Here is a 21,952-nt window from a genome sequence, read left to right as displayed (position 1 = left end):
GTAGAAACTAACACCATAGATAAAGTTTTCAATCAAAAAAATTGATGGTGCTGAATACTGAGGAAAACCTCAATAATGGACGAAAAAGGATGAAGTAGTAAGGAATATTTGAGAGTTTATAAGGAGCGTGATTTGGGGGGAGAGTTTTAGTGATAGATACTTTAGTAGGTTAAAAATAAGGAGAGTATATATGTTGTGCAATAACCTAGGAAATTAGCAAGTAGCATGTGATTTAGTAGTTATGATAAGGATATTTGATTAGTTATGTAGTTTTTCCATCAATAAATATGTAGATTAACCAACTCAAATGTTAATTGCGCTAAAATGAACTATACAATAGGTCATAACTCATAAATCAACTCTGTCAAGTGTCGACTATAACTAAATTATAGTAATTACTTTTTTAAGATTTATTTATTTACCAAACAAAACTAATTAATACTTTTTCTTTATCATGATTATATCAAACAAAATATATTTTATCTTATAGGTCAATTTAAACTACATATTTAGCTGCCCAACTTGGATTGTGCCCAAATTGACCCCTAGATGATGCTTTTGGGGGTATAGTGTACGTTTAATCCCAAGTTGTTGGTTTTACCAATTAAATTCTTCCAAGGAAATTTGCATTTTTAAGAGACCTTACATTCTGGATGCTTGACCACTCAACTGTGAATATAGTCAAGATATAGAAACCCATACTCAAAGTATTCAACTGTTGGTCTTCCGCTATTCCACAAAATGCATGTTAAAATCAATCAACCCTCCTACAATTCCGGAATGGAATCAACACGTACTCTCAGACACAAGGGCAGAAGACAGAATTCTCTTCATAAACGTTCGAAAATTTCTTCTCATATAACGGGATTACATGTTGCTTCCAGAAATAATGAAGTCCTTATTGATATTTATCTACTGATCTTCAGTACTGTACATTCATTTCCTTCAATGTTAAACATGGAAAAAAAGTAATGTTAGTTTCCTCCTATTCAGCTAACTAACTTCCTAAGGCGATAAATTAAGCATTGTTTCCAATCCTGCAGAGAGAAACACTAATCCTGCAAACGTTTTCCTGTGACACTCATTGAATTGTCCTAAAGTTGGGAGCGAGAGTGAATTTTGAACCCACGTTAGACACGAAATAACCAAACATTGACTAACTAAAACGTAGCATATCAGATGAATTTCCTTGAATGTCAAAAGAAGTAAGCATTAGTGGTGCTCTGAAGCTAATCTGCCCCTGCAACTGCATTTCACTATGAGATTTAATTCAACAAAGATACGAGATTTAGGCCTTTGTGTTCATACCAGCCCTTGAATACTTTGAGGAGTGTAGTGACCACTGTGGGCTGATATATAATTCAAGTTTCCCTGTGAGAGGAGGGAGGTAAAACTAAACATAATTGGATGAAGCCATTCGTACTTGTGAAAGATCAAACCAAAAATTTAGTCCGGTCCAAGTATCTTCTCATCATCAAGTTCCTAATAAAATAGTTGCCTTTACCAGAACACTGTGTGAGGCTTGACGATTGCTGCAATAGCTATCTTGTAACATAGAAAATGAACTCAACTGGCCCTGAAAAAATACCAAATCATTGAATGAGCTCTGTTAAGCAAATTAACATTATGGGCAATTGTTTCAAAGCATGAACACAGAAAGAGGATGCAGCACCAATCCATGAATGCTCTGATGAGGAGGAGCATAGTATCCCTCAATAGTTGCCATTTGGGAGCCAAGATCCTGTAGTCGTACAAAGAAGGGTCAAAAGAGCTCAAACGCAAGTAAATTATGGTCTAGCAAGGGATATCTCATACCATTCCTTGAACGTGCCTCTGAGAAAGGAAAGAATCTTCATGAGTTGGTAGTTTTGAGTTTGACTGATCCTACAAAAGAACGGAACAGGATGAATATATGTAACCGAGCTTACGACGTATGTGCAAAAGATTATAAGCCAAAACATATACCATCTGCAGGCTGCTATCTTGGATCCTGGTAGAAAGTACTTCAACGTTAGATTGAACCTACAGACTTCCACTATTAAAAAGTCTGTTTTGGAACTAATGTTGGATCTGCTGAAATCAGAGCTTATACTACCTTACGCTTCTTCTGTACTTCTTCTGTACTTTCTTTCTCTTTGATGACTTCTCCATGCTGCCACCTTGAATCTCTTCGTTAACCTTAGGATTGCATTGAGAAAATGAAATGCTTGAGACTAATGCACTCTTCACTGAGTTGTTTGCATTGACACAGTCTTGCAATGCAGCTTGGAGTGCATTCACAGCTGATTCATAGGTTTCCTGGGATAACGATCCAACTTCGCCGAATTTGGCAGCAAGTTTGCAAAGATCATTGAGACGTTGGATCCTGTAACGAGGATTGCTTGGAATCCCATATGCTCTCCCTTTCATTTTTGCCTCTCGTGTCCACCGCTCTAATACATACACCCCCGGGATATTGGGGACACCAGATACTTGAAGAACCGTAATTGCATGTCTACAAAGAATACCTGCATACTCAAATAAATGGCATGAACAGATGATATTGCAAGATTCTCTTCCACACCAGGATACCATAAAACTATGGTGTTTTTCAGAGTCATTAACTCTATACAACTTTTCTGTTCCCTCATCACCTTCACTCAGAATAGTGCAAGCTGCAACGCCAAAAGCCTCAGCTTGAAATTTCATGAATACCGAGTTTGTATAGACAGTAGACATTTGTTTCTCATATGGGGAGAGAGTTTTTATTGTAGGTTGTCTGTGACGGGTTTCAATATCAGCGTTTGCTTCCTCTTCATACATCTCATGCACAAATAGTTTGTATTGTTCAATGAACTCTTTGAACGTAGTCTCAGAGGAAATATACCTTTCAAAGAAGGAGGATACACTTTCAGACCGCTCAACTGTAGATAGTCCAGCCAAGAAAGTATTCCTCATGTACACGGGAACCCATTTTGTTTTCAAACAATGACCAAATCAAGTCATCATCCCTCAGTTTGAATGAATCGACCATTTTCCACCATCTTTTTTCAAATTCTTCTTCTTTAAGTGGAAACCACATGCATTTCTTCAACTTCTTTACAAAATCTTCAGGCTTTGTTATCTTATTACCAAGATTCTGAGAAATTTTTCCCATTACATTCCACAAACAAAAGCAATGTTGTGCCTTAGGGAAGACCTCGGAAATGTCATCATCAGTAATGATCACTCTAGGACTCTGGCCACCCACAGCTCTAAGCCAAGTAAGTGTTGATGATGATTCGTCCCCAACCAAGGCACATCCAATCAACAAAAATTGGAAATGATGACTGACTCCTACGATGGGTAACAATGGGACTTTATACGTGTTTCTGATGTAGTAGGTATCCAAATAAATAACATCACAAAAATGGCCATAATCATTTCTACCTTTTGCATCAAATATTTCTCAAACGTTTTCCTTTGTCGAAGTCTACAGCATAGTAAGAATTGGGTCTCTCAACTTTCATAAGTGCCAATATATCTAGCAGCAGTTCCACATCCCCTCATCCAATGCAAGCTGCAGTCCTTTTTTCTTGCTCCATCCAGGCAAATATCATGATTATGCTCCTTCACGAAACTATGTATATACCATTTTCCGTCTTCCCTTCTCTTCATATGTATACTAGCCTTGCAATCAGTCTTGGGACATGATCGAGAACTACCAGACTCATGCTTGGTCCCAAACCTAGAGCATGCAATCTTTACATCAATAAATTGTCCCGACTTGTTTGACCTATGACTAGCCTTTATCGTGATGCCAAATCCCACTGACCTCGAATATTCCCTATAGAAAGAATACGCAGCCTCCTTTGTTTCAAATTCCGTACCCTTTTGTGGCTCACTCTTTACTATTCCCTTTATCTATAATATCCATACCTATCCTACTGCCAATTCTATCAACATTAACATCCCATAAAAGCAATAACTTTAACAAACAACTACAGGATTACTTTCCCCTCAGAAGTTCGGTAACTGAAATATAAAGGGCAGTCCGGTGCACTAAAGCTCTCGCTATGCGCGGGGTCCGGGGAAGGGCTTGACCACAACGGTCTATTGTACATAGTCTTACCTTGCATTTCTGCCAGAAGCTGTTTTTAAGGCTTGAACCCGTGACCTCCTGGTCACATAGCAACAATTTTACCAGTTACTCCAAGGCTCACCTTCCGATAACTGAAATATCTGAAAAGGAAAGATGAATAACAAGAAAAATAGTTCATAATGGGGCACACACAGAAAATCCTGATAAGAAATTGTAAAAAATAATTGGAAGTATGTGACATCCAATTACTAAAAGAATGATAAAATTATTATGTGTTATTGGATAGAAATAGTAGGTACGTGGGTGGTTGCCCAACTACTACTAGGGGATACTTCAAACCAAACTCATATGAACCCTAAGGCCAAGCAACACACACTACTCCACTTTATTTTTTGTTTCAACTTCAACACAAAATAATGTTACTGCCTACTTTCCATTTCTCTCTATTACTCCTCCCTTTCTTTTCTTTCTGCTTCTCAAATTTTGACATAGTATAAAGAAAACCGACAATTAGGAAATATTTGACAAGTGAATAGGGATGGAGGGAGTATATTGTTAGTTTAAATATAATATTTGTTTTAATTGTTACTTAATTTTTATTATAATTTGAGGAACAATCGATTTGGTATGATCGCATCGTTAGATTAATATTCTTTTTCTTATTTTTATCTTTTTTTTTATTTAATAATTATCTTTTATCTTTTACTCTACCTTTTATAGTAGTTTTATCTCGTACCTTATTTATTTTATAGATTTATCATTCAAATTGTAGATATGTGATATTATGTGACGATGGAGAACGATACAATTTAAATATTATATTCATTAGATAATACAATACAACATAGTACAATACGAGACATTACGAAACAATAGATAACAATCATCCAAATAGAGAGTAAAGAGAAATTTGATACATTTGATTATCTGAACTTTTATCTTATTTGTGACAGTTAAATTTTTAACCTTATAATTTCCTACCCCATTTTACTCTTCCCCTACTTCTAATATTGAGAAGGGGAAAAAAAATCTACCTATTTCTGAACAGTTTTAGACATGAAGTATATGAATTTTTATATGGCTAAAGTTACATTATTGTTATATGAACTTCAGTAATATATTGTTGAATTAATTCATTCCTGTCATAACTTGAGTTATTTTTATTTGAAATTTGAATAATTTTATCTAAAGTTCATACACAGGATGAGCAATGTGATTTCAAACATTTTTACATGAAGTTAAATTTGATATTGCATGTCTTAAGTTATTTCCAAGTAGATAAATATGTATAAAAATTTTTTTTAAAAAAAGCTAAATAACCATGTCCAAATAGAATATCCCATGACATAATTACTTACTTAATGATAAGGATGAAATAATTTATTTTTTCTTAATTTACTAAAGTGGATGAATTAAAAAAAATATATTTAACAATTAAAAATGGAATAGAATGAATATTAGGGTAATTTGGTTGACTATTATAAACAAATGTACCTCCTCTATTTTACTTAGCACTTGTTGATTGGATACTTCTATTAAAAAATATTTAATAAAAATTTGTTTTACTAAATTATTTATACTAATTATACTTTGAAAATCTAAATTTAATTACTACTCTCTAAGTTTACTTTTACTTTTTCATTGTAATAAAAATAAATTTTCACTTATACTTTGTTCACTTTAGCGTATAAAGAGAAAAAGTTTTCATATTTTATCCTTGATATTAACTGTTCATTCTCCAATTAATTTCAATAGTAGCTTCCTCCGAGCTAGTTATCAAAACTCAATATTTTTTGAGCTCGAATTCAACCTAACTCAACAAGACTCACATGAAATCTCTTCAAAGTTTCAAAATTTCAATATCCGTTAATGGTAGAATTTTCTTCACAGCTCCAAATCACTTAAAATTTTGAATATAGACTCAAAAAACACTAGAGAACAAGATCTAGTGTCAAAAACAACAACAAAAACACGAATCAAAGTTGATTTTTGAAATTTTGGGACTGATTTCCATTTTTTTGGAATATTTTTTTAAAACTGGTAGGTTTTTTTAAAATCCATAAATGATTTTCGAATTTTGGATTTTTTTAAAAATAATACTAAATAATGACGTAGCCAAAATTTGAGGTGATTTCTTTAAGAATTGAAGAAGTTAAAAATTTGAGAGTTCTTGATATTCTTCATCTGTTCCAAGAAGCAAAAATAGTACATTTTTTCAAAACCCCAATTAAAAAGTGTTAAAAATTATTTGGGGTCTTGTAAAAATGATTTTGCAAAATCGAAGTTAAAAATAATGACATCGATGAGGTTTTTTCCAAACGGCAATGTTATAAATGAGCCAAACTTTTAATAAATAACATAAATAAGAATTTTTTTCAAAGTTCGATAGCATATGTGAATCTTTCCACTTTTTTAATTAGTAGTACTAAGCATCCTGATTACTGAATTAATACAAGCCATGTGATTTTTTCAATTTTGGTAACTTCAAGAAGAACAGTAACCTGTTGTTTAGATTCATGTCTTGTTCAACATTTTTTCTTTACTACCTATTATTTGGCAAAGATTAAAATAAGAGATAATAATTTTATTTTATTTTTCCTTTTAGGTGTGTTTAGTATGAAAAAAATTATTTTTTCACAAAAAAAAAATTCTAGAAAATATATTGTTTTTGAAAAAAATATATTTTTTTTACTTATTTTTTTGTGTTTGATTAGTAAGAAAAATATATAATCCCAGGAGCATTTAGATATAATCTGGACATATGATATGACACCGAACTAGACCCCAATTTCCAACTGAACAAGACCCAACTTTGTACCTCAACCCAGATTCTGAGACCTAATCCTAGACTCCAACCTTAGACCCAACTCTCGATCCCTATTTGAGATCCGACTCCCTACTCTGACCTGGGACCCAAGATCATACCTCAATTTGAAACCTAACTTTCGATTTGGGCTTCGACTCCCAACCCCGACTCGGGTCCCAGCTCCTAAACCTAACTCAAGACTTGACTGCGACCCAACTCCAACCCAAGATCCCGATTCCCCAAACTCGAGATCCAATTTTCGACCTCAACCCAACTTTGACTCGAGACCATAGGCCCCGACACCTAATTCCGACCCTGACTCACCAGACCAGCAATTCTGACATAAGATCCAACTCTCGACGTCGGCGTCGACCTAGGTCCCGTCCCTGACCCTAGTCTAGGTCAAGAGCCGAATTGAGATCGAAATCAGGTGGTGAGGTTGAAAGAGAGTTTTGAAAAATGTTTTCAAAATAAAAAGTCTATTTGAAAAACATCTCCCAAAACAATTAAGTCAACCAAACATAAGATAATTGAAAAATATTTTTCTTCCTACCAAATACACCAATGGAAAAGGTTTTCTTTAAGAACGAACTTTGTTACAACGAAACACCAAAAAAAAAGTTAACATATTACAAAAAAACACATGTATCAAAAAATAGTTTTCATCAAAACAAACTCAACATTGAGTTGGAATAAAACATGCTTCACAGCGGTAATAATTTTACTTCATCCAGCTTTTGTTTAGTTTATTGTAACGACCCAGCCCGTTGTTACTAAAAATATCTGCGATAAAGGTATACGAATCTCATTCGTCATAAGACTAGGATCAATTCCTTGGTATGCGAGTGCATTAGTTGTGAATTAAGGTCGTACTATGCTCTTATCTCAAAGTTGAGTTTAAAGTGTCTTTTCGATTTAGTTTTGGTCTTGAGTTCAAATTAGGGTCAACTTCAAAATACCATATCTCTCAACCTATATTGAATTAGGTAAACCTATCAAATTAAAGATCTATGAGTCATCTTTCTAACGCCTCCGAATTTTCCTCATTTGGAGTTCGGAGTAAAAAGTTATGCCATTTTACTGAGCACTGTCTATGCTGGACCGCTGTGGCGGGAACTAGGCCACTATGGCGGGATTTGACGGGGAAGAATGAAAAGATGGTGTATTTTTATTATCTCATTCTTCCCTTAGGTGCTAAAATAGATGAGGGTTATCCTAGAAACTTCCAAAAAGCCACTCTAGGCTTGGAGAGAAGGGAAGAAGAGATTCCTACCGCAAGAAAGGCTACAACCCACGGATTTCAAGCCCGTCACCATAGTTTCTCCTTCCGAAAGTCAAGGATCATACTATAATCCTTCTACAATTGCTTGGTGCCCAAGTAGACTAGGTTTTCTCAATTGAGTAGTTATAAATTCATTCCCATTGCTTAATATAATGTAGATTGATGGGAGATTTCATGCCTAGGCCTTCGGGAGAGGAGTCTGGATGATTAAATGATTGTCAATTGATGTTTAGAGTGGGAATGTATGTTGTGGATCATGATTTTTATGTGACTAGTGATAAAGGTCTAATATTTGAATGTTAACCTTAGTGAAAAATGTTTAGAAGGCTAATGATCCTTGCAGGATTAAATGTAGACTATTGCTGGGTTCTTGGGAGATCTTGAGATATGTGGGTTATGAGTTATTGATGTATATAAACAGATGTGATTATACCGATAATTGTGTGTGTTTATGCTGATTATTCCTTGTGAATTACTTGAGTAATCATGAAATAAAAGGGTGGATGTCAATGACTTAGTGTTGATAGATCTCATGTCATGAACCTATTTGATTATATATGGTTGTAGGTTATGGGTTAGTCTATATCATAGAGAGACCCTTAATAGTGACTGAGTAATATTGTGATGTTACCATGCATTTAATTGTTGTGGTTGGATGATTGATATGTTGTTGTGATGGGTCTACAATCCTAAGACTGTGAAATCCATAATCTTGAACTTTTTCTACCGAAAAGTGATGTCTTAAATAAAGAAAGCTTGATGAAATATTGTTAATGAAGGGAAAGATAGAATGAAACTAATGAAATGACTATTTGTGAACAATTATATGCAATGATCCTGATTACTTGATTGTGCAAGTATGTGAATTATTTGTTGTGGACTGTGATTGTGCATTGTGATTGTTATATTGGATCGGGTGTCGCATTCTGACACATATATTGGATCGGGTGTCACATTTTGACACATATATTAGATCGGATGTCGCGTTCCGACACATATATCGGGTGTCACGTTCTAACATATATATTGGATCGGGTGTCACATTCCAACACATATATAGTTTGGGTATGGGTTCCATGAGAGAACCATTGACTATGTGGGTGATGATAGAGAAACTGACCCGAATATAATTAAGCATGCCCATCTTATGTAATAATTGATATGAAAGGACCGAAGGTCCAAGTATTACTATGTTGACTGTTGTATCTAAGATTTACATTGTGAAACTGTATATTGCTCTGAAATGATAAATTGATAATGTATTCATGTATATGCCCTTTTGGATTATGTTAAAGTTGTTAGACTTGTCCGCATCGTAGGCATGAGGTCTTGGGTAAATAAGTGGAAGCAATCAATGCATTGTTAAGTGAAATTAGTGACTTAAAGTCAGATATTGCTGATGTCCTATGAGTACAGATGTTAAATGGGGGAGTTGAAGAGAATTCAGAGCTTTTGCCTCAGGACAAACCGCTCTAGCAGGAGGAATCCCGCTGTGGCAAGGCTGCCAGAGCAGGATAGATCCCGCCACAGCGGGCCAGTGTGGTTAGAATATGAGTCTTAGCTCACCTAAATGTTTTCCTCTTCCAAGTGAGATGTTAATTATCATAGGGTCATGTGTTGGTGTGAAAACTAAAGATAGTAGACGGATTAGACAGAGTTAGTAGTGGCCCGTAGTTTGACAACTCCTCTACGTGATAGAAGGGCTAGGCCTTGATCTGTATTAGAGTTGGCAGCGGACCAACTAAAAAGGATGGGAGTTAGGCTTGAACGACTTTAATAAGGTTAATGGGAATGACAAGAGTTTGTGCATTAAGATTGCCAAGTGTAATTCCTTAAAAGCACGCTTTTTCTTATTGATTTCTTTATATTATGTGGTGGGTATCAAGTTGACCGATGATGCCTACCAGTATATGTTGTTTGTACCGATACTACTCTTGCTATGCCACTGGACATAGTCTTGTTACAGGGTCAGTGAAGTTTCATAGGTGAAGACGATGATGAGTCTCCAACAACTTCTACTCTTCATTACTTATGGTGGAGTTGTGTCTTGTTTTTATTTATACTCTGTATCTTTAGAAGTTCTTGTACCTGTTTAGACTAGTATCCTTGAGGGTAGGGCTGTTCACAGTTTTGGTTAAAACCAAAACCAAACCGAAAATTTAACCAAACCGAATAAAAAAACCGACATTCAGTTTGGTTTGGTTTGGTTTGGTTTTTGAATAATCGATAATATTTGGTTTGGTTATGGTTATAGAAAAAAATAACCGAATAAATAACCGAAAAAAATCGATAATTATATACTTAAAATTTATAATTATTTATATGTATAATATTAGTTTTTAATAAATAATTAAAGATATTTTATACGTTTTAATTATTAATTTAATATTAATATACTTATTTTTAAGGCCCAACAATCCAAACTCAACTCTCAAGCCCAATTATAAATTCTAATAAACACTAAACAGCGGTCCAAGTCCAACAATCCAAGCGCATTAGCCCAACTCTCAAGCCCAATTCTAAATCTTAAATTCTAAATCCTAAATTTCTAATAAGTACTAATCACTTGAGCAGCAAGCCGCAACATAAAGTAAAAGTTAAAATTTTAAAACCCTAGTATCTGTTTTCCTTTTACATTTTTGTTCCTCTCACGTTGGTTTCTCACAAAGTCACAGACTCACAGTCATAGACTAACAGTGAAGGCTCAAGAGCAACCTCAACTCCTCAACCCCAAGTATAAGATTGTCAAATTTTGAGAAGGTTTGTAATGAGCTTTTCAAATTTTAAATTGATTTTAAGTTGTTTTCTTTTTTTTTCCGAATGTTTAAGTTGTTTCATTTTCTGTTTTGAACCTCTGAGGGTCGTGAGGAAAAAAGAGCTTCATAAGAATTTGAAGAATGTAGAGAGAGAATATTTGAATTATCTCGGCTAGTCATAAACCGAACAACCGAATCAAACCGAACCAAACCGACAATAACCAAACCCGTGGTTATTATTTTACTTGGTTTGGTTATGATTTTAGACATTTAATAACCGATTAAATTGGTTTGGTTATGGTTTTAATCAATAACCGACCCAAACCGAACCATGAACACCCCTACTTGAGGGTGTTAGAATTTTTCTTGTAATAAACCTTAAAGTTTAATACTTAATTATGGTGTATTCTTGACTTGTTAGGTTGTTATTTTGATAATTATTAAATTTCCTCATGATATTTTATAAAAGTTCTCCTATCTAGGTGTTAGAGTAGGTACTCACACGGCCCGATGGGTTGAATCGTGGCATTTATACTCTCAACAACTGCCCTATATATCTTCAACTCAATGAACTCTTTCACCCAGCAATTGATGATCAGCCTTTACAGGTGAAATCGACTTAGAGTTGTCTTTACTCATCTTTCTAAATACCAAAATGAAAAGAACGAGATTGAAACACTTGTTTATCAACAAGGGGGAAGAAGAATGAAAGGCACTGTCTACATTTACAATTCATTTGCTTTAACTTGAAGAAAGGTATACATACATCTTCACATCAATCATCTTTACTTGCTGTAACCAATACATCCCACAACAGCCTTTACAGGGTGAAATTAACTTAGAGCTGTATTTTCTCTTCCCGCTCTAATATCAAATTGAAGGGAAAGATTAAAAAGCTCATTTATCAATGAACAAAGGTAAAAATAATAATCAGCACTGCCTACATTGAAGATCCTTTTTATTTTACAAACAAATACTACAAGGTTCTCTCTGTTGGTTCTACTTCCATAAACAGCCGGTAATGGAAGTTGAAATGTACCCACTGTTTCCTGGTAACAGAAGAACCCCATCATTCAATAGGTTCAACTTGAACGCAACTGTAATATCAACTAGAAATGGGAAAAAGCCTATACCTCTAATTAATGACAGGTGATCCTCAGGGGTGTCTAGATGCTTCGTCGTGCAATTGAGCAGATCTTACATTGGTTTCATCCTGTCAACATTAAGAAAGTCATGAGTCCAGCAGAATTTAGTGGTACTGCACTTAGCTAGACTAATTTTCCCATGTGGACCTGGAGTTCCTGCTTGCAACATTGATAAACTATTTTTTAGTAATATGAACTACCATTGCTTATTTGCAGGTTTACTAAATAATATGCTGCTAGACAAGTGCTGTACAGCAACTGCAGTTGGCCATTTTTATTACTTTGACATTCACCTAGGCTTCCCCCAATTGAGCAAGGAAAGAAAGCAAGTTGCAAAATTCAGTAATGTTTTGGCTTGTCAAATATCCCAGTTTCTGCATAAAACGGGATTAACATAAATACTTCAAGAGCGGCACATGCATGTGTTCCAAGGAAAAGAACTGAATTCCATAACCTGACTTAAAACTCATACATACAAGTTCGTAGTCAGATTACCACAGACTATAAAAAGCTCCCTTATCTTTTTAGCTGGCTAGATGTAACTTTGCTGTTTTCCCGTAACACAAACTAAGAAACCACCTCAATTTATAAACTCTGCATCATGTCTCTGGGCCTAAAGGTTATGAAGCTTCATGGTTTAACCTATATCAAGCAATTGTTGCCAAAACTACTGGAATCATTAACAACAAAGATTTGGGAACACTTCTTATTTATCAAAAATGGCTCATACAAATTTAACAAAAAAACTGCAACAGAAACCACTCTGTATGACCTCTTAATCATATATTCAGGAATCTTAGTCGTGGTCTCCAACTCTCCATATCAATATCTACCCTCCATCATAGACAACAACTGATATTATTAAATATGTGAAAATCCATGTCTCCTACAGATCCTGGTTCCTTTCTGTTCACAGTTCTTTAAACTTGTGTTGCAGTGAAGGATTGTAGTCTCCTTTTTGTTCCCTGTTCTGGATGTTAATACAATGATGTTGAATCGTTTGTCCATCAATTTTGTTATAGTATGGACTGTCATAGACCGTCTTTATTCCTTTCTGCTCCCTGGCTTTCTTTATGTTAGTACACTGACATTGTATGTCCATCAATTTTGTTTCAGCAATCTGCATGGTCTTATGGCTAAATTCCACTTTGATGATATAGAATGAATTAGTCTTAATAAAGAATAACCTAAATACATGGTCAACATCCTGCAAAGTATCCAAACTTAGATGACCAGAGAACTTAGTAGATGTTTCTCAAAAAGAGGTTCAACATCATAATACCAAATTAACTTCAAGATATTTTCCATCATTTAAAACCTAGTTGATAACCTAGAATAAAGCTCATACACCAACTTCATAAAACTATTCTAATAAGACCATAACTAAGCCCATGTACCCATATTAACTTGGAAAATGAACTTGTACAAGGATTTGTCACCAACCTAGTCTCTTACTGGCATCGAAGTGGCACTATAGCTAAACTACCCTCCTTATTAGAGGCTAAGTTCAGCCTCACAAAAGGTAGCTTGACTCAAGTAAGCTCATGCTTAGGCAAAGTATGGGTCAAGTGCGGAGGGCTTGTGGGAAGTGTAAGTTCAATGGTTGTGGCATTTGACTAGGCCAAACAACACTTAAGAGTTAGGATACAAAGGCAAGACAAGTGAGAACCTTGGGAACTGAGGAAAATATGCCTTTTATTGATTACACAATTACATACGCATGTACAAGGTTTACAAGAAAGACTACGCACAATAACGGAAGACCGGGACACTAGAAGGGAGGTTTTGGTGTGTAGTTGCTTTGGTTTGTGTCGCTGGCTGCTCATGGCTATTACGGAGGGGTCTCCTCCTATTTATAGGCATGAAACTCCCCCTATCTAATATTGTGTCGTCTCAGGAACAAGTACCTCCATTGTCTGTCACCTCCATGGACAAGGGTCCTCATTGTACTCATCTTACTTGTTTGGCTCCACAAGCCTCATTTCTCCAAGTCATTATATCCCTCCTAGACGCGGTACACATCTTTACATGACACTTGTTTTACTAGCTTTGTGTGGTTCTCCCTAAGCATCCCCATCCCTACAAGCTGTCCCAAGTGCATTGCTCCACCATTGCTTGCCACATACGTTGTTGCTTTGCGTGCTTCACCATTGGCATCGCCTCAAGCTGCCCCAAGTTCGACAATATTTGAACAAATGTGCTCTCTTGTGCAGGTAAAACCCGGTGTTATCAAAGGTGAAAAGCGCAAAAAAGTTCTAAGGTCCATTGGGGCTTTAAGCGCAGAGCGCAAATTAAGTGTGGACTTCAATGAAAAAAGGCGCAAAGGGAGAAAAAGATATAAATATCTATGTAAAAGTCCAAGACCAATAATTATAAATATGAATGACAAATATATGATCAAAGAAATTGAAAAAAAGGTATGATAAAGTGAAATATCAATTGTTAGTGTCACTTCTTCAAAAGAGGCTCATTGGCAAGAAAAAGTTTGCCTTAGAACCTTAATGACCACACTGAAGCGCACCATAAATTGCGAAACACGTTTTGAGCCTCACTTCAAAGCTTAAGCGCGCCTTTGACAACACTGGTAAAACCTTTCGCTCATTGTGAAGCGCTCTGATTGGTTGACGTTGTACCATCACCCTTGGTCTCGCAATCATCATGGGTCAGTCTTTTACCGTCACCCCAGGGTGGACTCTTGCCATTGCCCTTGTCAATTATGACTATGGCCTTGCCTTTATTCTAACAGTTGTTTGGCCTAATTAAACTCCACAACCGTTCTGCTAACGCTTCCCATCTCACTTATATTTTGCCTAGGGGTTGATCTTGGTTGAGTCAAGCGAACTTAGCATCTACCAAGAAGGGTAGCTGGGCTAAGTGTCGTATTGATGTTAATAACAACTAGGTCAATGATAGATTGCTACCACAATGGATATTTTTTAAGTAACTCATTTGTTTTTTGGATAACCAAAAAATCCCTGAGGGCTAACTGGTGGACGGTTTGAAACTTGACAGAAAATCGGCCCGACCATTAACCTTCTCCACTTAAATATTAGGGTTTTGTCTGCAACCTTCAAAAACTCATGAAATATGCCTAATTCACAAATCTTACTGCGCTCTCATCACAAAACCAACCCTTTTTAGTAGATCTCAACTATAGAAAACATTAAACGCAAAATAGAAGGAACAAGTTCTTTATATATGTTCACAATCAATGCTGCCCCCCCCCCCAAAAAAAAATAAAGAATTTTGTCCAATTTTTTTCCTTTTTTTAGTTTTTGTAAATACTGTCGCACTTGTTTTTATCCTTTTTGACTAATTTGCTAAGACGGAATCATTTCCAGGCCTTCACCAAGTAGGCTAGTATTGCATTTGAGGACTATACTATTTCCAGAAGTAACATATAGTCCACTTCTTTTTTATCTTTGTAAACTCCCAAACTCATAAAAACATTTCATCTTCACTGACGGATCAATCTCTTTCTAAAATACTAGATTGTCTAATATTTACCTTAAGCCCCCATGCCAGATTAAAGTAGTATAACAAGATCAGGATGGAACAAATTATCAACATAAACTACATAATGAAATGTAGATAATAATTTGAATGCAGCAATAATTTTTCACAATGTCCACATCCCCAATAATGAGTTGACCCAAAAAAAAAAAATCCATTGACATAGTATGTAGCATACTAACCCGAATGTCATATGAGAAACTTGGAGTGCGGAAAAAATCCATTTGCCCCTGCAACAATAAAAATGAAATTGTAACAAGATTTTTGGTTGATTTGCCTCAAAATGTTCCAACACTAAGAGACCACCTACCAGCCCGTGCATTGTCGGCTGAGCACCATAATAGCCATCATGTGTAGGAGCTATAGAGTTCAACTGTCCCTACATTCCCAAGGTAAGAGAAAACACAACTGTTACTTTAATAGTCCATATCAATTTTTTCAGCCTTAAAACTGTGAACTGCTATTACATACAAGGCCCTGAATAGTCTGTTGGTTTCCATAGTAGTTATCACGAGTTGGTGCCATCAAGTTTAACTGTACCTGCAAAAGAGCAGCAACTTAAAACACCATTATAGATTAAGTATTGGAAAAAAGTCAAGATACTTGCAGATCATACCATTCCTTGAACACTTTGTTGCGGGCCAAAATAACCATCAAGAGTCACAGGCCTGGAATTCAATTTTTCCTGCAGAAAATGATGGAAATGTACTAAATAAGAAACAAGAGGGGACCAAAAAACTAAAAAGTTAAGCTTCAAGAAAAGCTATACACATATAGCATTCAAAACAACCACCTCCCACTTTCACCAACAAGAAAAACCTCTTCATTTTCAATTTACCAGTAAGAACACAGTAATGTAAATCAAATGGCAATAAATAAAAGTAACCAAGGTATCAGAGCAAACCATTTGTTGCAAGCTGTCTGCTGACCCAACAGCCATAACATCTGGCTCCGAGTTCACCTGCAACCAGGAGATCTTCATGAGATAACATAGAAAACAAAAGAAGCGGTCCCATGATTGCTCTTCAAAACATACCTTCCGTTTCTTAGTAAAGCTATTTTTCTTCTTGTTTGTCTTGCTCATACTCCTACTTTGGTTATCATCTTCAATACAGAGAAGACCAGAGGCTGATGATGTGCCAGCTTCTAACATGTTCTTATTTGAGTTATTAAAAGTTACACAACTCCCAAATGCGTCATCAAGTGCACGAAGAACAAAACTATAGCTCTCTTGAGATAATGACCCTTCTTCACTCAATTTCATAGCCCGATGACATAGATCATTATATCTCTGGAACCTTGACTGCACATCTTCAGATCCATCTGTCAAAGAGTACTTGCTCTTCGCATCTTTTGTCCATCGCTTCAAAATATATTGTGGTGGGATAGAGGAGACAGCACATATTTGGAGAACTATCAATGCATGTCTACAAAGGTAGCCTTTAAATTCAAACAAATGACATATACAAGATATTTCTGACTTCATTTCATCCAATGTAACAATGAACTCTTGAGTCTTCTCAAAATCTTGAACTCTATATGTTAAGGATGTCTCATCTTGCTTCTCTCTTTTAGGAATACAAGCAACTGCACCCAAAACCTCAGCCTGGAATTTCTTAAATACAGCATGTGTATAAAGCCCTGCCAAGTGCTTCTCAAATGGTGATGGGGATCTCAAAGCAGGTTGTTTGTTCCATGTATCAGAATCTGCCTTTGCCTCCTCCTCGTACCTATCTTGTAATATTGATTCATATTGCTTTACAAACTCCTGGACGGTGGTTTTCTTATGTACATATTTGTCAAAGAAAGAGTTGACACTCTCTGATCGTTGAACAGTTGACATTCCCGCTAAAAATACATCCCTTATAAATGTAGGGGTCCATTTCATCCTATCTTCATACAGTGAATGAATCAATTCAACTTCTCTGAGATCAAATTTATCAACTAGTTTTCTCCACCTCTTTTCAAACTCCTCATCTGTCCATGACCTGTTAATACATTTCTCGAACTTTGGCATAAACTTTTCATTCTGTTTAATGACATGATTCAGTGTTTCAGACACCTTTCCCAGGATATGCCACAAACAGAAATAATGGAGGGCTAATGGCAAAGCCTCTGAAATGACTGACTTCAATACCAGGTCATGATCGGTGATCACTGTCTTGGGAGCTTGACCGCCCATTGCCTTCAACCATGTCCGCATTACCCAAGAAAATGTTGATGCACTCTCATCAGAGACCAAAGCACATCCAAGTAGCATGAACTGAAAATGCTGATTGACCCCAATTAAAAGAGCCAGGGGCATTTTATATTTGTTTCTGACATAGGTAGTATCAAAAGAGACAACATCGCAGAAATTTGCATAGTCATGCCTGGCTTTGGCATCAACCCAAAACAAGTTCTTTACACGTTGATCTTCACCCACATCAACAGCATAAAAGAAGTTGGAATTAAGATTTTGCATCTGAATGAAGAACTCTAACAGAACATTTATGTCTCCCCCTTCCATTGCTGAATTTCGACCTTTGTCAAATGGACCTTTTGAGTCACTTTTCAGACCAACAACATTTTTGTATTCAGCAAATTGTCTTGCCATAGCGGCATACATCCTTCTTGTTTGTTCACTGACAGCTTGGGCAGGTAGAAGTTCATGATTATGTTCTTTCTCGAATCTATGAATTATCCATTTCCCATCGGGCCTTCTTTTCACATGCATACTTGCTTTGCAATCTGTCTTTGCACATGCTCGCCGACCAGTAGCATTTTCTGGATCCTGCTTGTTTCCTTGCCTGCTACGTGGTCGATTTGCAGACTTCTCATATTCCCGTTTAGTTCCATATCTAGAACATGCAAATTTTGCATCAATGAATTCCCTTGATGTCTTTGAGCGACGGCTGTTTTGTATGGCTGTATTGAATCCCATCGACCGAGCATACTCTTGATAAAAGGCATAAGCCTCACCATGTGACTCAAATTCCATGCCAGCCAGCGGTTCAAGGTTCACATCCTCCTTAAACTCTATCATAGTTCCTATGGGAGTGTTCAAATCCCCTCCATCTTCTGCATGCATCTTCTCTTCAATAACCAACATCCCATGCATTCCGTCATCACTGTGTATTTTTTCTTCATTGTCAAGCATATTTATAATTCCATTTTGTTCTTCTTCTTCTTCTTCCTTATCATGGTCTTGAGAAGGCAGACGAAGATCAATATCCATGCTGCTAAACAATTGAAAGCCTATTGATTTCTCTTTCACTGATACCTGAACATCAAGAAAAAATTAGAGGATAACTTGTCCAGTAAGGGGGTTATGGAAATATAGAATTAATTCTTGTTCAATAAGCACAGAAAAATACAATAAGCAGCCCAAAATATCTCCTCCTGCATTCCACCACTCTTCTAAGTCTTACCACAGTCCAAGAATTGTCAATGGCTAACTCGTGATTCCATTAAAGTTTTGGGTTTTAATAAGTGGCCTAATTATCAGAAAACTTTGAGTTCAAGATCATCATATTAATCTAATCAAATCAATCCATTTATCATGCAAACAAGTGAAAACAGCTCATACATTACGATGACCTTCAACTAGCTTTCCATATATCAGGTTTCATCATGTCCTTCAGGTACTTCACGAGAAGACATAACTGCTCAGAATTATCAGACAGCAGACATAGAAAGTGATCCTATCGCATTTTTAGAGGAAAATGAAGATCCATAACACAAAGGATCTGCATCAAGCTCTGTCTACCTGAAGATGAAGAACCCTGACCACCTCCAATCCATCAGGGATTTGAATCAGTTGAATATAAAAGGCCTCCTCCAAATTTAGACAGAAATACAAGGGTATATAATGATATACTCCAGCTGCAGGTGATAGCGACTGAAATTGCAGCTTCCAATCTATATATCAGAAGTGCTTGCTAGAAATCTAACCACATTCAACCTGCAGATTTTATAAAATCTATGTTGCTCGGACTCTTCAAAAATGTCAAAGGGTGTGTCAGATTCTCCAAAAGAACCGTATTTTTGGAGAATCCGACACGGGTGCGGCATCGAAGTGAAGAGCCCGTGCAACTTAGTATAAAATAAGTTCTTCCCCATTTCTATGATGGGGGAATTAGCCGTCCCCCCTCCCCTCTCATGCAGACCTCTATACGGCACTTGATTGACGATACATATTCCCCCTCCCACCGTTTCATTTTATGTGGCGGTGTTTGGCTCAATACAGAGTTTAAGAAAGAAAGGAAAACTTTTGAAATTTGTGGTTTTAAAAATGTCGTGAAATTATAAAAACATGTCATTAACAATAAATGGAAGGTTCAAAGTTTAATTATCTCCAAACATTCTTTTTAAAATAGATTAATAAGGAAAGCGTGTCACGTAAACTGAAATAGAGAGGTCGTTCAAAGGTGAGTCCAAAGTAACAAAGCGCTTGAGCACCAGTCTCCCGTGGTCCATTCCAGCTTCATTAACCGCTTGACCATATACTTGTAGCTTGTCTTATGACCATTATTTTGAATGAACAAAGGCAAAGCACAACCTTGAATTGATCTCAATCCAAAATTCACAACTATTTGCCACCAAAAACAAAAGAAAATAGATAAATAGATCTATAAACAAGTCAGTATAGCAGTAATGTGATCATTAATACCATGGTACATATTGAACAAACTTCTTGTCACTTCGCCCCGTGCAGAAATTTTCTTAACCAAATAAACAAAAAGATCAAAGTATAATACCATAGCTCAATTAAAATTCCAGACTTTTTTGTTCCAATAAGTCTTTGGGCATTGGAAGGCCGAATTCACACATATATCCACCAAAGTGATATGGTGCTAAAGCTAATAAGGGAACTTTTATGCAACAGAGGAAGAGAAGGTCTCCCAAATGAATATAACCCAATGTTCACGCATTTATCCTATTATGGTAATTCTCATCTGAGTACTTATATGTGAGCAGAATCTGAAGCATCAATCGGTGTTCTACCAAGGAACTGTTTTAATTTGTCAACTACTTCATCAAGTTCCACCGAGTACCAAGTGAGGTTGTTTCCGAAAGACCCTCTGCTCGAGTAGAGAACATCAGAGCAGCTAATAGAACAGGACAGAAGTAAAGAAGATATAGAAGCAATAAGGAAAACATAACATAACATACCAAAGAGGGGCAACAACCATAAACAACTAATGTGATAAATGAAGCACAGTAAATATCGAGGAATAACAAAAGTTGTAAGATAGGCCAACTATGAGACAAATGCTACTACTACTGGTAGAAAACTAAATATCGGAAAACATATACAATGCATCAATCTATCCTGCTAGGAAATGAGACAACACTCAACTAACTTCTAACCTTCTACCATAACTTCCTACATCTATGGTCAGGTCCTCGGAGAGTTGGAGCTATATCATGTCTTTTCTACTCAGCTCTCACCAATACCAATACTTTTTCGGCCTACCTCTGCCTCTGCCTCTACCTCTCCTAAAACCCACAACATTTCAAACCTCCTCACTAGGGCCTCTGTGCACCTCCTCGGAAAACTCAAAACTCCAGATAAAACTCTTGTATACAATAAACAATAAATTACATCTGTCACAGCTTTACAACATAAATGGTAGCTCCATTTGAAATCGTTACATTATCATAATTGAATCAAACAGAAAAATCCATGATCATTCCATTAGTAACAGTTGATATACAAAAATGTTCATGATTATATGAAGGATGAGGGGGAGAGGGATGAAGAAAAGAGTTTGGAAGAAGGGAGAGTGGAGGATAGAGGTTATACCTCCTGTATGTGTATCTTTGTTTCACGCACGCACATACACACACACACTCGATCTGCGATTCTGCAACTGAGAATTCACGCGATGCCTAATGGCGAGTGGAGTCTATTTGTTTCTCCTGATTTAGGGTTTCCCCTTCTTCTTACCAACGCAACTGCAGCGCGTGATTTTTATTTTCTTTTCCTACAATTTTTAATCACCCAAACACAGACAATAATTGTCTAATTATAACAACTTCTTTTTTTCCAATAAAAATTAATAAAACATACTGCATCCGTTTCTTTATTTTTTGTCCAATTTTGATTTGATGTTATCACCCTCCGAATTCGAGTGTGATTATACTTGTCCAATTTCATCGGATAAGTCAGTCTAAATTCAAACAATTATGGAAAGACAATACGGAAGCAAATTAAATAAAATAGATATATAAAAGAGGAAGTCTTAGTCAAATACAATAACCCTAAAGACTGACTGTCACATGTACAAGCCTCTAAATAAGAAAAAATAAAAAATAAGTACAAGTTTAAATGTCCTTGTTTCTCAAATCGAACAAAGCATAGTAAAAGAAACAAGGGAGATTGTCAGCATCGATCAACTACCTCTC

The 21,952-nt window shown here is 36.1% G+C and overlaps 2 protein-coding genes across 5 annotated transcripts; both read right to left on the bottom strand.

The window, feature by feature from the left end:
* Nucleotides 1–823: 823 nt before the first annotated feature.
* Nucleotides 824–3,540, bottom strand: LOC129892229 (protein FAR-RED IMPAIRED RESPONSE 1-like). Of its 2 annotated transcripts, XR_008767283.1 has the most exons (6): nucleotides 2,096–3,540; nucleotides 1,966–2,022; nucleotides 1,816–1,884; nucleotides 1,673–1,741; nucleotides 1,505–1,576; nucleotides 824–1,371 (listed from the first exon to the last, which is right to left on the bottom strand). XR_008767283.1 is itself a non-coding variant. In XM_055967788.1 (5 exons), the coding sequence occupies exons 1-5, from the start codon at nucleotides 2,935–2,937 to the stop codon at nucleotides 1,567–1,569; spliced, it is 1,047 nt and encodes a 348-aa protein (XP_055823763.1). In that variant the 5' UTR covers nucleotides 2,938–3,540; the 3' UTR covers nucleotides 824–1,566. The 2 variants fall into 2 exon arrangements, 1 of the variants encoding a protein (XP_055823763.1); XM_055967788.1 differs by having other exon boundaries at nucleotides 824–1,576.
* An 8,084-nt stretch (nucleotides 3,541–11,624) lies between these two features.
* Nucleotides 11,625–21,529, bottom strand: LOC129892383 (protein FAR-RED ELONGATED HYPOCOTYL 3). 3 transcript variants are annotated; one of them, XM_055967954.1, is made up of 9 exons: nucleotides 21,351–21,525; nucleotides 16,599–18,824; nucleotides 16,467–16,523; nucleotides 16,179–16,247; nucleotides 16,034–16,102; nucleotides 15,873–15,941; nucleotides 15,745–15,792; nucleotides 12,038–12,117; nucleotides 11,625–11,953 (listed from the first exon to the last, which is right to left on the bottom strand). In XM_055967954.1, the coding sequence occupies exons 1-8, from the start codon at nucleotides 21,384–21,386 to the stop codon at nucleotides 12,061–12,063; spliced, it is 2,631 nt and encodes an 876-aa protein (XP_055823929.1). In that variant the 5' UTR covers nucleotides 21,387–21,525; the 3' UTR covers nucleotides 11,625–11,953; nucleotides 12,038–12,060. The 3 variants fall into 3 exon arrangements, with proteins under 3 accessions (XP_055823929.1, XP_055823927.1, XP_055823928.1); XM_055967952.1 differs by lacking the exon at nucleotides 11,625–11,953 and having other exon boundaries at nucleotides 12,037–13,169; nucleotides 21,351–21,529; XM_055967953.1 differs by lacking the exon at nucleotides 11,625–11,953 and having other exon boundaries at nucleotides 12,037–13,169; nucleotides 19,311–21,528.
* Nucleotides 21,530–21,952: the final 423 nt, after the last annotated feature.

This window comes from Solanum dulcamara, chromosome 6 (assembly GCF_947179165.1).
Source record: "Solanum dulcamara chromosome 6, daSolDulc1.2, whole genome shotgun sequence".
NCBI classification, from domain to species: domain Eukaryota; kingdom Viridiplantae; phylum Streptophyta; class Magnoliopsida; order Solanales; family Solanaceae; genus Solanum; species Solanum dulcamara.
The sequence above is the reverse complement of the archived record's forward strand: the minus strand, read 5'-3'. Positions and strand labels throughout refer to the sequence as shown.